The 13,768-nt window shown below is 42.0% G+C and overlaps 2 protein-coding genes across 2 annotated transcripts in view; one reads left to right on the forward strand and one right to left on the reverse strand.

Annotated features, from left to right (window-relative positions):
* The window catches only part of LOC135320670 (actin-related protein 3B-like), an 876,522-nt gene extending 869,315 nt beyond the window's left edge, over positions 1-7,207 (forward strand). The window contains exons 6-7 of one of the 2 annotated variants that reach the window (XM_064483796.1): positions 3,736-3,909; positions 6,849-7,207. In XM_064483796.1, coding sequence (XP_064339866.1) covers positions 3,736-3,870 — 135 coding nt within the window. In that variant the 3' untranslated portion in view covers positions 3,871-3,909; positions 6,849-7,207. The remainder of the gene's footprint in view (positions 1-3,735; positions 3,910-6,848) is intronic. The other variant, XM_064483795.1, reaches the window with a different exon arrangement.
* LOC135320668 (putative N-acetylated-alpha-linked acidic dipeptidase) overlaps positions 1-13,768 on the reverse strand; it is a 498,181-nt gene that overhangs the window by 129,174 nt on the left and 355,239 nt on the right.

Genomic DNA, 13,768 nt, shown 5'->3' on the forward strand with positions numbered 1-13,768 from the left:
TCTCTTCTGTGCACCCACTCACCGCATATGATGGGTGAAGGTGCCAAGGCTGAAACATATGTGTTAACAGATGTGGCCATGGTTACTCTGCCCACAGAAGTGGAACCAGGATCTGAGTCCAGGTTGTCACACTCTAAGTCCTGCATGCTAACCAGGTGGTTGACTTTTAAGTGCAAGCCAATTTGTAGTTGGTTTAAAAATTAATAGTTAAACAGCAAAAAAAAAATGTGACAATGAATATATATATGTTCATGTATAACTGAAAAATTGTGCTCTACACTGGAATTTGACAAAACATTGTAAAATGCCTATAACTCAATAAAAATGTTTATAAAATTAATAGTTAAAACTTTTTCCTTTTTGTTAGAGGAACAATAAAATGACCCATTGTTCGGACAGACAGCAGCATTTTGGAAATTAACTGCCTTCTGTGGTTTTCTCTTCACATTCCTAATTGAAAGGCCACTTTTCTTACAGAGCATCTCAGGTTCTCCTAATGGAATTGCATGCATGGTCATTTTATTCCCCCTCCCCCAGTCCTGAGCTTTGCACAGAGTGGAGATTCAGTAAATGCTTGCATTGCCAGGGCAGGTGGGGGCAGGAGTCTAACTTACAGTCCAGGGAGGGCTTTCCTCCTGGAGTTACTCACATGGTGTTTTGCCTCTCTGTCTCCCCAGGTGGAAGGTTAGGTAATTGGAAGCTGCATCAAACACATCCCTATTGCAGATAGAGATATGTATTTCATTCAACAGCTGCCAAGGGAGAGGGAGGTGGGAATCCCTCCTGAGCAACCACTGGAGACCACAAAGGCCATTAAGGTAAAAACAGATGGGAAATGGGCCAGTTTGGTGGTGAGAGAGAAATAGTGTTTGCACACTTCCCCTTGTGGCCACCACCCCTGCTCCCACTGTGCCTTCCCTCCCCTCCCCATGAATGTGGGTCTCCATCTGTTTACCACTTGAATTAAGGGGCTGAAAACTTAGCCTCTTCTCTGAACATGGATGCTTGTGGAGTTCTCCAGCTGTAAATGAGAGCAGCTTGATAACTGGTATTGAGCATCCTGCCTAGTACGATGTCATTTAATTGGAGCCTGATTAGACAGAACCTTCAATTAGCCAATGTGTCTTGCACCTCTCCCTCCAGGCTTCATTTCCCGAGTAAGGAGCAGACAGCAGCAGCAGTGACTGTGAGGAATCCTGTGCAGTCAGCCAGAATTCAAACTCATTTCCAGCTCTTGCTGTGTGTGGTTCTGTACCCTGAGAATTACCATTCAGAGTGATGCTGTTCTAGGGTGAATCATTGAACAGAGTCCACCTGTGTTTTCTAGACTCTGTTACCATGCTGGAGGAGTTACAGGAAGCTCTAAAATTAAATCAGTAAGATTCGGAGGAAAATGGCTCATTGGTCCTTATTTAAAATGCCCACTTGACTGATCCATCGGTTTGGTCTTTGTGTCACTATGAAGGTAGCAGTTGACAGACCCCTTTCAAAGCAATTTTCTCTTCAGGTTGCAAAATCAGGACAAATTACTGTTTTGTTTTTGTTTTGTTTTAGTCAAAATGAAGAGATTCTTAGTAATACAAGGATAATTATTATATAAAGAGCAAAGATTTTGTTTTTGGAGAAAAATTTAAGCATGGAAGTGACATGTGACCTTGAACACACAGTTTCTGAGCTGCAGGGGAGTTTAAGGGAGGTTAGCCTCCTCCCTTCCCTCCCACTTTTGCACCCAGTAACAAGCTGGTTGAAGGAAAGTTAGTGCCTGGGGGTGTCCCACATTTTGCATGACACTCTTGGTGGACGGAGAGGTATTTTTAGGACAGGGTGCACAGGTGCGAGTCAGGGCCCGTGTGAGTAGGGTGGCTGGGTGCCCGGGTGTGCCCAGGACTAGAGTTTCCAGGGATGGGTCACTTCACAGCTTGGGTGTGTGGTCCTGGGCAGCCCATGGGAGTCAATCCTTTCCCCCTGGAGGAAGGTTTACAGAAGTAGCATGACTTTCTTTTTATGTTAAAATATTTCCTAGAACTTCCCCTAGTCCTTTCCTTGTGTTTCTTCAAGGAAATAAATTTGGATAGTTGACCCAAGTTCCCTCACCTCCCCATTCCTGTTACCAATATGTCTCACAGCCTCTGGCTCCTGACTGTCGGGGTGGCAATGCAGGTGAGAAGGGCCCTGAGTATGCTGACTGTGACAGAGGCTGCTCTCCTAGTCCTCGTGGTGGGCTTTACCTTCCTCACTGGCTCTCTGGGGTCCATCTCTGACCCTGAACCAGGTTTGGCCCATTTGGGCAGTGACAATGTATCACTCAGCCATGAAGGTAGGCAGTGGAAGAGCTCCTTGTGTTCCCTGCAGGTCAGCCACCCCATCCCTGCTGTCAGTTAGTTCTTGCCCCACTTGCCTCTGTGGGAGTGGGTCAGAGTTACCCTGTGTCTTGTTGCCCCTGTGGGCAGGAGTGGGCCTGTGGATGCATGGATTCTGTTGGTGCGGAGAGTGGTGGTCCAGGACTTGGGGCTGACACACTGCACACCATCAACACTGTGGAGGCACTTCCTGCCTTCAGTTAAGCCTCTGAGTTGCTGCGAGACATTGACCTGGTGTCTTAGGACAACTTACTGTTTCTGCCCTCAGCCTGGTAGATTTGAAGTTGTATGGGGTGACCCACTCACTCAGTTATCAGTGAGAACAGGGGTGTGTAGCAAGTCTGGCCCATCAGTCTTACAGTTGTGCAGAGTATACCAAGGATGGTATTAGGTTTCATTTCAGGGATTCTAAGAAATTTTGAACTTAGTATCATGAAAATGCCTTCAGAGGTCCTCCTGAGCACCAGCTTTGGGCCTGACAAAGTGCAGGCATTGAACAAAGCCCACCTGGCCCACAGGAAGCTGACTTTCAGAATCCGGTACCCAGGGGCCAACTGCTGTTCTTGTGAGGTTAGCTCTAAGGACAGATGATCAACCCAGAGACCCCCAGTCAGGCATCACCAGCTGAGGAAACACTTTGCACAGCACAGGCTGGGGCTGGCACTGAGCGGGTTCTCATGCCCCAATGTGTGGCAGCTCCATCCTGTCAAAGTCGGGCTTTCCTTTGGTTCATGGTCCCAGCACCTTATAAAGTGCTCTGCCATTTACTTATTTATCACTGTCACTTGTTACTCTGAATCTCAGCCAGTGTATGGGCCAGTGGGCAGGGGTTTGTGTGTGTTTTATTCACTTGTGCATCCCACGTGCCTAGGCACTCACTAACTCTCTGTCATGGAGCCACTGAGTGTGCTGTGTCAGACCACAGAGCAGGTTAACCACCTGCCAATCGGATGTGGTGACCACAGGGCCAGATCTGCTGCCTTCAGATCTGGGTTGGGCTGCGATGCGGGTCTGCTTGTCCCAGTAGGTGGCAGCGAGTGCCTGGGCAGGTGCCACGTGGGGGCATACAAGGAGTAAGAAGAGAGGAGATGGAGACTAGGGACTTGATAGGCACCGTCAGACATCATCTCAGATAGTAGGCAGCAACATGTGACACAGTGAGGCTGGGACTAATAGCAGAGCTGGAAAGAAAGCAGAGTACGTGGCCAGAGCATAGCTGTTAGAGATCACTGAGCCCAGTAAATGTCCCTTGGAGCTGTGGCATTGGGCAGGACTGATGTCGGGGGTTTGTGGTGCTGGAGTTACTGGGTGTTTGCCGGAGGGCAGACTGGGTGGCCGCTAATGCCTGGTGACATCTCTGTGTGTGTGTCTGCAGGAGAAGTACTGTCACATTTGCCCCAATATAGTCAAGAAGTTTGCCAAGTATGACGTGGATCAGCGGAAGTGGATCAAACAGCAAACAGGGAACAATGCCATAAGCCAGAAGAAATTCATTATCGATGTTGGCTAGGAAAGTTTCCCAGGCCCTGAAATTTTCTTTCACCCAGAGGTAAGACGTTTGCTTTCTGAGTGTGCAGAGAATGACGTGTGTGGAGCAATGCTGTCACCTTGTGTGTGCAAGAGTGGCTCCCCGTTGGGCTCCCAAGTGAGGTGGCCACCTTTCAGGGAGAACCTTGGGAGTGTAGGCTGCAGCTTCAGTGGCTGCTCTGGCTCCTGCATGGTCCACGCACTTGACTGGGTGTTTCATCATGCTCCATTTTGGGTCTGGCTATCTGTTAAACAGTTAATGGTTGGTTAAACCAATAGTGGTTAGGAAGAAGCTGTAAGAGCAATAGAAGAGAATGGATTTGAAATTCATCTCCTACTGATATGAAAACTAGTTAATCTCGAGGATTGATTGGAATTTGCCTCTGTATAAGAGTACGATAGCGTACATATAACCTTCCCATCACACATGACGATCCATCCGCAGTCCAAGATTTAACCCAGTACAGCTGGTCCTGCTGTGTTCCCTGCTGCAAGTTAGATAAAGCATCTGTCTGAGGACAGCCTTGGAAAGAAGAATTAAAGATATCATCAGTTTAGCAAGTAGTCACAAAGAATTATTACTGCTTTTGTAAAAGCAGTAACTAAGAGGCAATATTTTAAGGTTTAAGTAAAATGGACTTTATTTGTATTTTGGTATATTTTTCTGCCTCATTCAGTTTACATTTAATAGGTAAATACAAACCACTGCCTGTTCTTCGATGTGTATGACTGTTCAGGGAAATGGCACACAATGTATGTCTGACAGTACCTGATATCACGGCATTCATTCGCTCGTGATAGTCTTCAGTTAAAATAGACATAAACCAGCAAAGTCCAGTGAACAGCTGCATGGCCCCTTCTTCTTCCCTCGAGCACATTGACACTTTTCATGATTTTTAAAGCATTTTTAAGAATTTTGTAATTGAATTACTTATACTTTAGCTTATTTCACTTATGGAATTGAATGTAAGATTTTTTAGTTAATAACATGGTTATTACCATATTGATTGTTTCACCTAGAAGCCACCACCATCCCCCATTCCCAGTCTTCTAGCTCAGATTTACAGTGTGAGTCACTGACTAGGTTTTTTCTTATATCCTGGCTAACTTTTTCATGACATTAGTGTCTATACATCACATGCTCATTATCTACAATATTTTTCATTACATGCCACATACACTGAGCACTTGCTTTTTACAATCTCATATAAAGTTTGAGTCACTGTGTATTCTAAAGCAGGGCTGGTCTGTCTTTGTTACTGTTTGATTTCTTTTCCCTCTCTAAACCCACACATTTCATCTCTTGAAGGGACATGTCACCATTACTCCATGCACAGAGTCACTTGGATTAATTTGACACATTCATTCCAATGTGATGGTTTAAAAGGCATAGTGAATTCTGTATTTGTTAAAGTTACATTTTAAAAAAAGTTGTTGAGAGAAATGTGTATTGTTTCTTTTATATCTGTACAAAATTCTGTTCACCAACCTGGATTTTATGCAATCCATCTCAGATGTTGTTGACAAAGTAACACAGAACTGTCCCATTGATGTCCACCATCTGCTATATAAGGTATAAGCTGCTTGGGTAACATGCTTGGATTTCATTCTGAAATTAAAGGCCCAGCATTCTGAGAATAATAGACCCTTACCATCAGTCTGCAGATAGTCCTATTTGACTTCTGTTTTATAGGATTTGTTAAGGGCCTGATTCCTGGTAAAATATTTTTCTTGGAGTGAGGGTGACTTAAATGCTTGGCAATATAACTCAGTTAGCCAGAAGTATTTGATTTAAATATTCTAGTATCTCTTATTCTTATCTGCCCAGCTGTATTTTTAAATTGGACAATTTTAACCCTCCATGTTGACTGAAAGATCAAGGGGGTCCTTCCCCTCTTGCTTTCTGTGAGTTTGCTGGTCTTGCTTCATGAGTATTTAGATTAGTGCCAGATGTGTTATTGTCAGAGAGAAGGAGGAATCTGAAATGAACAATCAGAAAATGTTCATGTAATGTTTCTCCAAAATTCTTTGAGTGCAGGGAATTTTGAAACTTGAAAGGAGAAAAAGGCAGTTCATGTAACTGTAGGATGAAGGAAGTGTTGCTGAAAGCCAGAGGGGAGGGGCAGAAAGTGGCAGTCAGCTGGCCCTGCTTCCCTGCCTGCTCACCTCTGTCTGCACATCCTGCTCTTCCCCCAAGACCACGTCTCCCCTTCACAGATGCAGGGGGCTGCACCTTAGGGGGGAGAGGACCAGGCTCAGTAGGGAGGGCTTAATACAGTTTATTTCATCTGGACAGTAGAATACTATTCAGCCTTTAAAAAGAATGAGGTAAAGCAATGTAAATTCAAGTGAAAAGATGTCTACAGTATATATTGTCAAATGAAAAAGCAAGTTGTAAAATTTACACATAATATTAATACATTTTATTTAAAATATACTTTATGTATATATATATATATATATATATAAGAAAAGGTATTGAATGATATGTGTTAAACTCCTTAAAGGAAATAAAATATATCTGGGCAAGAGATGGATAACTCTTACTTTCTACTCTTTGTGTTTTAAAATTATTTGAAATTTTATGGTTAATAAATGTGATTTTTATTATTTGAAAACATTTTCTATATAGACAAATTTGATGGGTAAAAGCAAATAATAATTTGGTTTTTATTGGTATATAACCTTAATTAAACACATCTCACCTCCAGTAAGTGTGCAAGGAAGGGAAAGCAAAGGCAGATGAGAGTATTAAGTTTAGTGCAGTATGTGGCTTGTTCTCCCTACTTCTTAAATCTCACATAACATCAGCTGTGTCTTACTGTCTATGAAAGCAAGGAACAAGTGTGCACTATCTAGTCCTCATTTCATCATGGTGGAGATGGAACTTCTGCCAGCAGTAAGGATTGCTCATGCTGGGATTGAGTTTTCTCATTTGATCATTTAGTTTGCTTTCAATAGATTTACAGGATTCTTGAAGTAGAGCTGGCCTTCTAGCCTGAGTACCTTATTTAACAGATGATGACACTGAGCCCTACAGATAGGAAAAGGAGGCAAAACTGGAGGGACCTCGGTCACATGGGGCAAACTGGTCTTCGACGTTTTTCTAATTGAGGTAGGGTTGATGTACAATATTATATAAGTTCCAGGTTGCAGTTTTTAAAGGTTATACTCCATTTATAGTTATTATATGATATCAGCTATATTCCCTGTGCTGTATAACATATCCTTGTAGCTTATTTATTGTATAAGTAGTAGTTTGTACCTCTTAATTCCCTATCCCAGTCTTGCCCTCCCCTCTTCCCTGTCTCCATGGATACCCATTAGTTTGTTCTCCATAACTGTGAGTCTGTTTTTTGTTGTTGTTGTTGTTGTTGTTATGTTCACTAGTTTTCTTTTTCAGAGTTCATATATAAGTGATATTCTACAGTATTTGTTTTTTCTGTCTGACTTATTTCACTCAGCATAATACTCCCCAAGTCCATCTATATTGTTGCAGATGGCAACATTTCATTCTTTTTTATGGCTCAGTAATATTCCATTTTATATATACCACAACTTCTTTATCCAGTCATCTGTTGATGGACACTTAGTTTGCTTCCATATCTTGGCAATTGTAAATAAGGTTACCATGAACATTGGGGTTCATATATATTTTTAGGTTAATGTTTTCATTTTCGTTGGATGAATACCCAGAAGTGGAATTGCTAGATCATATATTAGTTCTATTTTTAGTTTTTTGAGAAGCCACCATCCTGTTTTCCATTGTGGTTGTAATAGTTTGCATTTCTATTGTTCCTTCTTTTCCTAGTTTGGGTGTATAAATTATACTGACTAAACCCAGAGTGAACTAGTTGCTCACAGTGTCTCTCAATGTGACTACACATTGAATCAAGTGGGAAGCTTTTCAAATCAGGATGCCTGGGCCAATTATATCAGAATCTCTGGGTGGGAGTTTGTGATTTTGGGGGACTCAGCTCCTGAGGAGACTGATGCGCATGGACAGCCAGGGCTGAAAACTGGCTTCAAGCAGCACATGCTGCCTGCAATGACTTGACCTCCTGGATAAATCACAGGCCTCCAGGACTCAGCTCTCACACACTAGTCTCTGTATAAACTATACACCAACAGTGTATATGGGTTCAATTTTCTCCACATTGTTGCTGAATGTTTGTGGTTTTGTGGTCTTTTTGATGATAGCCATCCTGGTAGACACGAGGTCATATCTCACTGTGGTTTTAATTTGCATTTCTCTGATGATTAACAACACTGAATGTGTTTTCACTGCCTGTTTTCTTGGCTCAGTGGCAGGAACTATAGGTCGATTTTCTTTTGATGAAGCAAGTAGGAGGAGGCTTGCTTTAGGTCCTGCTGACAACACCTGAGATCTTCTTGGTCACTGAGTGAACACCTTACTCAGGCTCATTGACAAGAAAAAGGTGGTGGAGAATATAAAATGTGGCTTTGAAAATTCAGACATTTTAGAAAACTAAAACTTTTTTTTAAGAAGTAGTCATAATCTAATTTTTATTTCAGTCTGTTTTGTAGATAAGGATGTTCACATGCTGCCTTTTTTTAATTTATTTTTTGTTCAGTTTCCAAGTGTGTTGGAGGTTGGGTCTGGGAATGGTTCTTCTTTTTCATTTTATTATAGCTCTCTATCTTTATGGGTTAAAGATTGTCAGTTATCTGTTGTAGACTTGAAGGGCTTTTATTAAGTGGAAGATTTCCTGTGTTGGCTGCGCACATTTCCATGATATTGCTGTGAGATCTGTTTTTGGTATGGTGTGGTGCCATGTCATTCTTGTGAGTGCATTGCCTGTTATTTCTATGATTGTCAATGTGGTTTTTGTTGTGGTGAACACAATGTACTTTTGTTGTTTAACAGAGCCTCATTTTGATTAGGTGTTTATCACAGATTGGAGAGTGGCTAGGGTTTCTCCTTTTATTGGAATTGAGACTTCCAAACCATTTCTGGGGTGCAGGCTGTGGTATGTGGTGTTGGAATGTTTCCAATACACACTCATAACAGTTCCTTTGTCCTTTCTATTGCCATGGGAATGTCCAAATTCTACACAGAAACACCAGTGGAAACAAATCTAAAGATGTCATGAACTAGGGCCTCCTGTAATGATCCTTCAGTCCCCCAGCTGGGTCCTCAGTGCAGTATCAGGTCACTGCCATCCCTATTGTCACATTTTCATGTAGTAGACAAGGCTGATGGAAAGGCTTCAACTTCCCCTTCTGTGCACCCAGATCTCTGCTCTTGGCTCTCTCTTCCTTGTGGCATGGGACCACCAAGACAACCACAGAGCATATCCACACCCTCTGCCTTGGACCCAATAAAAATCACAGTTGTGCCAATGAAATATGCAGGTTCTTTGGCCATGGATTCTGATTTCAACCCGAACTTCCCCTGGGTCTCTCAGACCAAAATTATGATGATTCTGATAGAACCGTGCTTCTCTTCTATTGCAAAAATGTCAAATTGGGCCCTGGACCTGCAGAAATAGTGAATATGTCCATGAGATAACTAGATAATCCACACCATGTGCATCAGCAATGTTGCTTTTTGAATTCAGGTCCCAGGCAGTTCTGTTCCATAGACACTACCAATCACAGAAAACAACACACTCCAACCCCATGAGACTCAGTCTGTGCCATCAGCCTCAGCCCTCTCCCTCAGCTTCAGCAGACATTCCTAGCTCAGCATCAACAGCTCAAGTCAAGGTCTGGGGATTCATTACAGGGATATTTTGTGCTGGTTTCTTTCAGCTCTGTCAGCCAGGCATCTGCTGTGCACTCCTCTCACCCTCATTGGATCTCCTTCAATCCCAACTGATCTCTCTGTGTGTGTCCCAGTAAAAGAGTGTTTTCCCCTTTTTGGCTCCCTCACCAAAAGTCAGGTCCTGCACTGATTTCCTTTTCTACTTTTCTTTTTCCTCCTTCCCAATTTTGTGAGGACCTTTTCTGTCTCTTGAAGTAAGAGACAGAAAAGGTGAAATTGATGTTCAACCAATGTCCAGCAGGTGTCCTGAGCCAAGGGGTGAGTATACATGGATGAGAGTGAGCTAAGAATGCACTTGTAATCAAGAAAATATATCAAACACAAGAATGTTATATGGGGATTAAGTTTTATAGGAGAAGAGGAATGAAATGAGTTCTGCAAGGGAAACAACTATGTAAAATTCCTGGCTTTTCTAGAACAGTTTGTTTATAATGTGTGTTTTTTTTTTTTATATGGATGACATGGTAGATACAAAATCACTTTGGTAATTAATTTAGCTTCCATTGTGTACATTAAAAAGAGTGGTTTTTGTAAATCAATATTTATAATGTAAGAAGCACCATCTTTTATAATGATTTAAAGTCAATATAAAATTTTTACATATTATCTTTTTAAATGGATGAGGAAAGGACACAGTGTTTCAAAATCCTTTAAGAGGGTAGTGGATGAAAAAACATTCAGGCACTATGTTCTAAACTGCCTGGAAGCTGAGAATCTGTGCTGACCATTTAACATTTTGACCCAGTGAAATGATAAAGCCAGAGTCATTTCAGAAATGTCCAAAAGCTATTTCAAGCATCCCCTGCAATTGGCCACATCCAGAACTCTGAACACAGTAAATGTTCAGTTAACACTAGCTCATTGACAAATTATTTTGGCCATTCAACTGATATCTATTAACAGCATAAATACAATATCCCTTCTTCCTAACTCTAACCTTCAAGGAGATCTTTCAATTTTTCAAATATCAGTCAAAAGTATGTTATTGAATGAAGCCCTCTACTAGATAATAAGTACACTGAATTTGGTTGTTTTGTTCTTTTCCAGATACTGATTAACATGCCAAGTGTAATGCCTGGCCCAGGAAGCTCAGGAGATGAATCAAATAACTTGACCATGAAGGAGCACTGAGGAGGAGGCAGAGATGATCTCTGGCATGGGTATTATAATAGGCATACTACAAGGCTCAGAGGCAGTGCAGAGGAAGAAATGAGGAGCTCTTGGAAGTGGTGGGCAGAGGGCAAGTGTTTGGAATGTTCTTTAAGAATAGGTACACTTGAACTGACTCTTAAAAGATGGGCAGGTGTTTGACAAGGCAATGTGAACACCACAGATAGAGGGGAGTGAAGCCACCTGGAATCCTTCCTCTCTGCACTGCAAACAGTTTGGGATGGTTGGTGCATATGGCACTTGACTGTGCACATTCTGTCCATGTTGTGTGCACTGATGATTTAGAAATGACAGAAGGGCAAGTGGTGAAGCTGGAGAGTTGCAGAAGCACACAGAGGAAGACTGCCTTACATGGTTCTTCAAGGTATTTGGACATGATCCTGTGGCAAAGCAAGTCATTACATGATTATTAAACTAAGCAGTATTGGTGTGGAATTTGCCTTCCACAACAATTATTTTCCTGCAGTGTGGATGACAAATTTGGGAGGTGGAAGAGGGGAAAGAATACAAACTGAACTGCTGGTTGGAAGACAATTATCAGTGGTCCTGGAAAGACTCAAGGCAATCAAGAAGCTGTGAAGGAAGGGTGCTGAATGGAGGGACCTTAAGGATATGGCCTCTGGACAAACTGATTACTATTGTTTAAGGAGTAGTTTAGTGGGGAGCAAAGCAAAGACAAGCACAAAATGTGTTCTAAGACTTTTGGGGTTATGTAATTGGGTAAATGGTATTCATATTTGCATATATATATATATATGGAATCAAAAAATTAGTCACGTTTCTGGGAGAGAAAGTATCTTTGGCACCCTAACTCCAGGTCCTCAGTTTTTCTATGAGGCAGGAAGCACAGGTGGTGTTATCCCTATTTTATGTCCAAAGGGGTAAACTTTTTGCCTACTATCACATGCAGCAAGTTGGGAAGTTTACTCTCTACCAGGCTTAAGAACAGGTAAACAAGGGAGACAAGAACCATGCTTTCACAGAACTTATATTCTTGTGTTTGTGTTGGGGGGAACAGAATATGAACAAGTCAGCAAGCAATGAACCCAGGTCTGAAGGACTATGATGGTAGCAGGCAGTGGTACTTTATCTAGATATTAGGGAAAGTATCCCTGAGGTCACTCTGGAGCTGACCTTCCATTGAGAAGGAAGCAGTCATTCAGATTCTTAGGGGAAGAATTTTCTAGGCAGAGAACAGCAATTGAGATGTCCCTGAGGTCGAAACAAGTTTGCTGCACCCTGAGGGAGGAATTCCAATTACAGAGCAATTGAAGAGCTGGGGAAATTCCTAGTTCCAATGGCATTCCTGGGAAGGTGAAAGTGAAAGTCTTGTGACGCCTTTGGGTAAATACCTAGCACAAATACTCTTGGGGAGGGCTGGGAACCTGCCCACTGTGCACAAAACTATGCCTCTAGAAACTGCATCATGACTCACAAATGCTTTTGGAAGACAAGCCCTTGCTCAGTTGCCTATTTTGGTACCTCATTTAACTAAAACTCATTTAGGTTTGCCTACAAAGATGAACTTAAAAATCTTTAGATGAATGGAATTCATCTTAAATTTATCAGCTCAGAACAAGAAACCACCTACAGTCCAATGTCAGGCAGCTCTTCCCCCGAGGCTCAGTCATGCCCTAACATGTTACATGGGAACAGAGCCTCCCAGCCAACTTCCAAACCCCTAAAAGAGACCAGAGAGGCAACATTTTCCCCAAAGGATGCCCCGTTAGCTCAGCTGGACAGGACAAGGAGAAATGGTACCCCACTGCCAAGGTGCCAAGCTGGGTTCTTGTCTATGTGAACCTGGAATGCCTTGGAGAGATGGGACATTGGTGCTGCCTGCTGGCTCTGAGATGGGCCATCCCAAGCACAGTCCTGCCTGCTCTCTGGAACACACTGCTCACACCTCTCATCCTGTGGTCATCCTCCACTGCTACTTTGTGGGCTACCTATTCTTCTGCCAACAGTGTTTCTTATGCCACCCCATTCAGCCAAATGGCTTCAAATTCATTCTCACTACAGGAAATGCAGATCAACACTCTGACCCTCTCTGAAAAGATCCTACTTTACAGCCAATTTTCTCAGATATCTCTGCTTGGTGTATCAAAAAAAAAAGTATGTGAATTTAATATTTATCAATATAGCATGAATACATTATGAAATAATTAGATTATTCCTAAGTTATGTAGCCCCTTTCAGAGTATCACATTGAGAAGTTATATATCACGGGCACTTATTTTAAATACAGCCCCAAACCATGAAATGCATTCTTTGGAGTGGTGCTGGAGACTGTGGCATGTTTTGGTCCATGCCAAGGGCAGGCTCACCTTGTGTCTGAGCTCATTTCAAACCATATGCTCATAACATCTCTTTACTTCAACTGACTGGTCAATTTTTTGTTCCTAAAATCACCATTCAACCTTGGATCATAAGATGTTCGCACATACTTTCACAGCACCTGTATGTCTCCTTCCTAACAACTTTAATAATGGCAATTTTTCATTTATTTTCAGTGATTCATTCACCTGTCTCCCTCAGTAACTGCGACTTCCACAGCAGCAAGGACCATGTGCATTTCTGCTTACCAATATGTCCCCAGAAACTAGCACAGCTTCTGGGACACAGTAGAGGCTTAACAACTAGCCACTGGGGGAAAGATGCTATGAAATATACTCATTGGTGGAAATGTTTCTGCTTCTAAGAGTGGATCTGCCAAAAATCATTCAAATCAAGGCTAAATAAGGTTAAGGCTCAGCTATGCTGTTTTTTTCTTTAAAAAAAAACACAAGAAAGACTTTGCTGCTATTTGGGTTTAAACTGATTTTGGAGACAATTATCAAAAGGTTTGACTAACAATTTAACAACACTCATTTGTATATGTATGGAGATGACCAATTTTAAAACTTTTTTTTTTAATGGAATA

This window comes from Camelus dromedarius, unplaced genomic scaffold (genome assembly GCF_036321535.1).
Source record: "Camelus dromedarius isolate mCamDro1 unplaced genomic scaffold, mCamDro1.pat HAP1_SCAFFOLD_114, whole genome shotgun sequence".
Lineage (NCBI taxonomy): Eukaryota > Metazoa > Chordata > Mammalia > Artiodactyla > Camelidae > Camelus > Camelus dromedarius.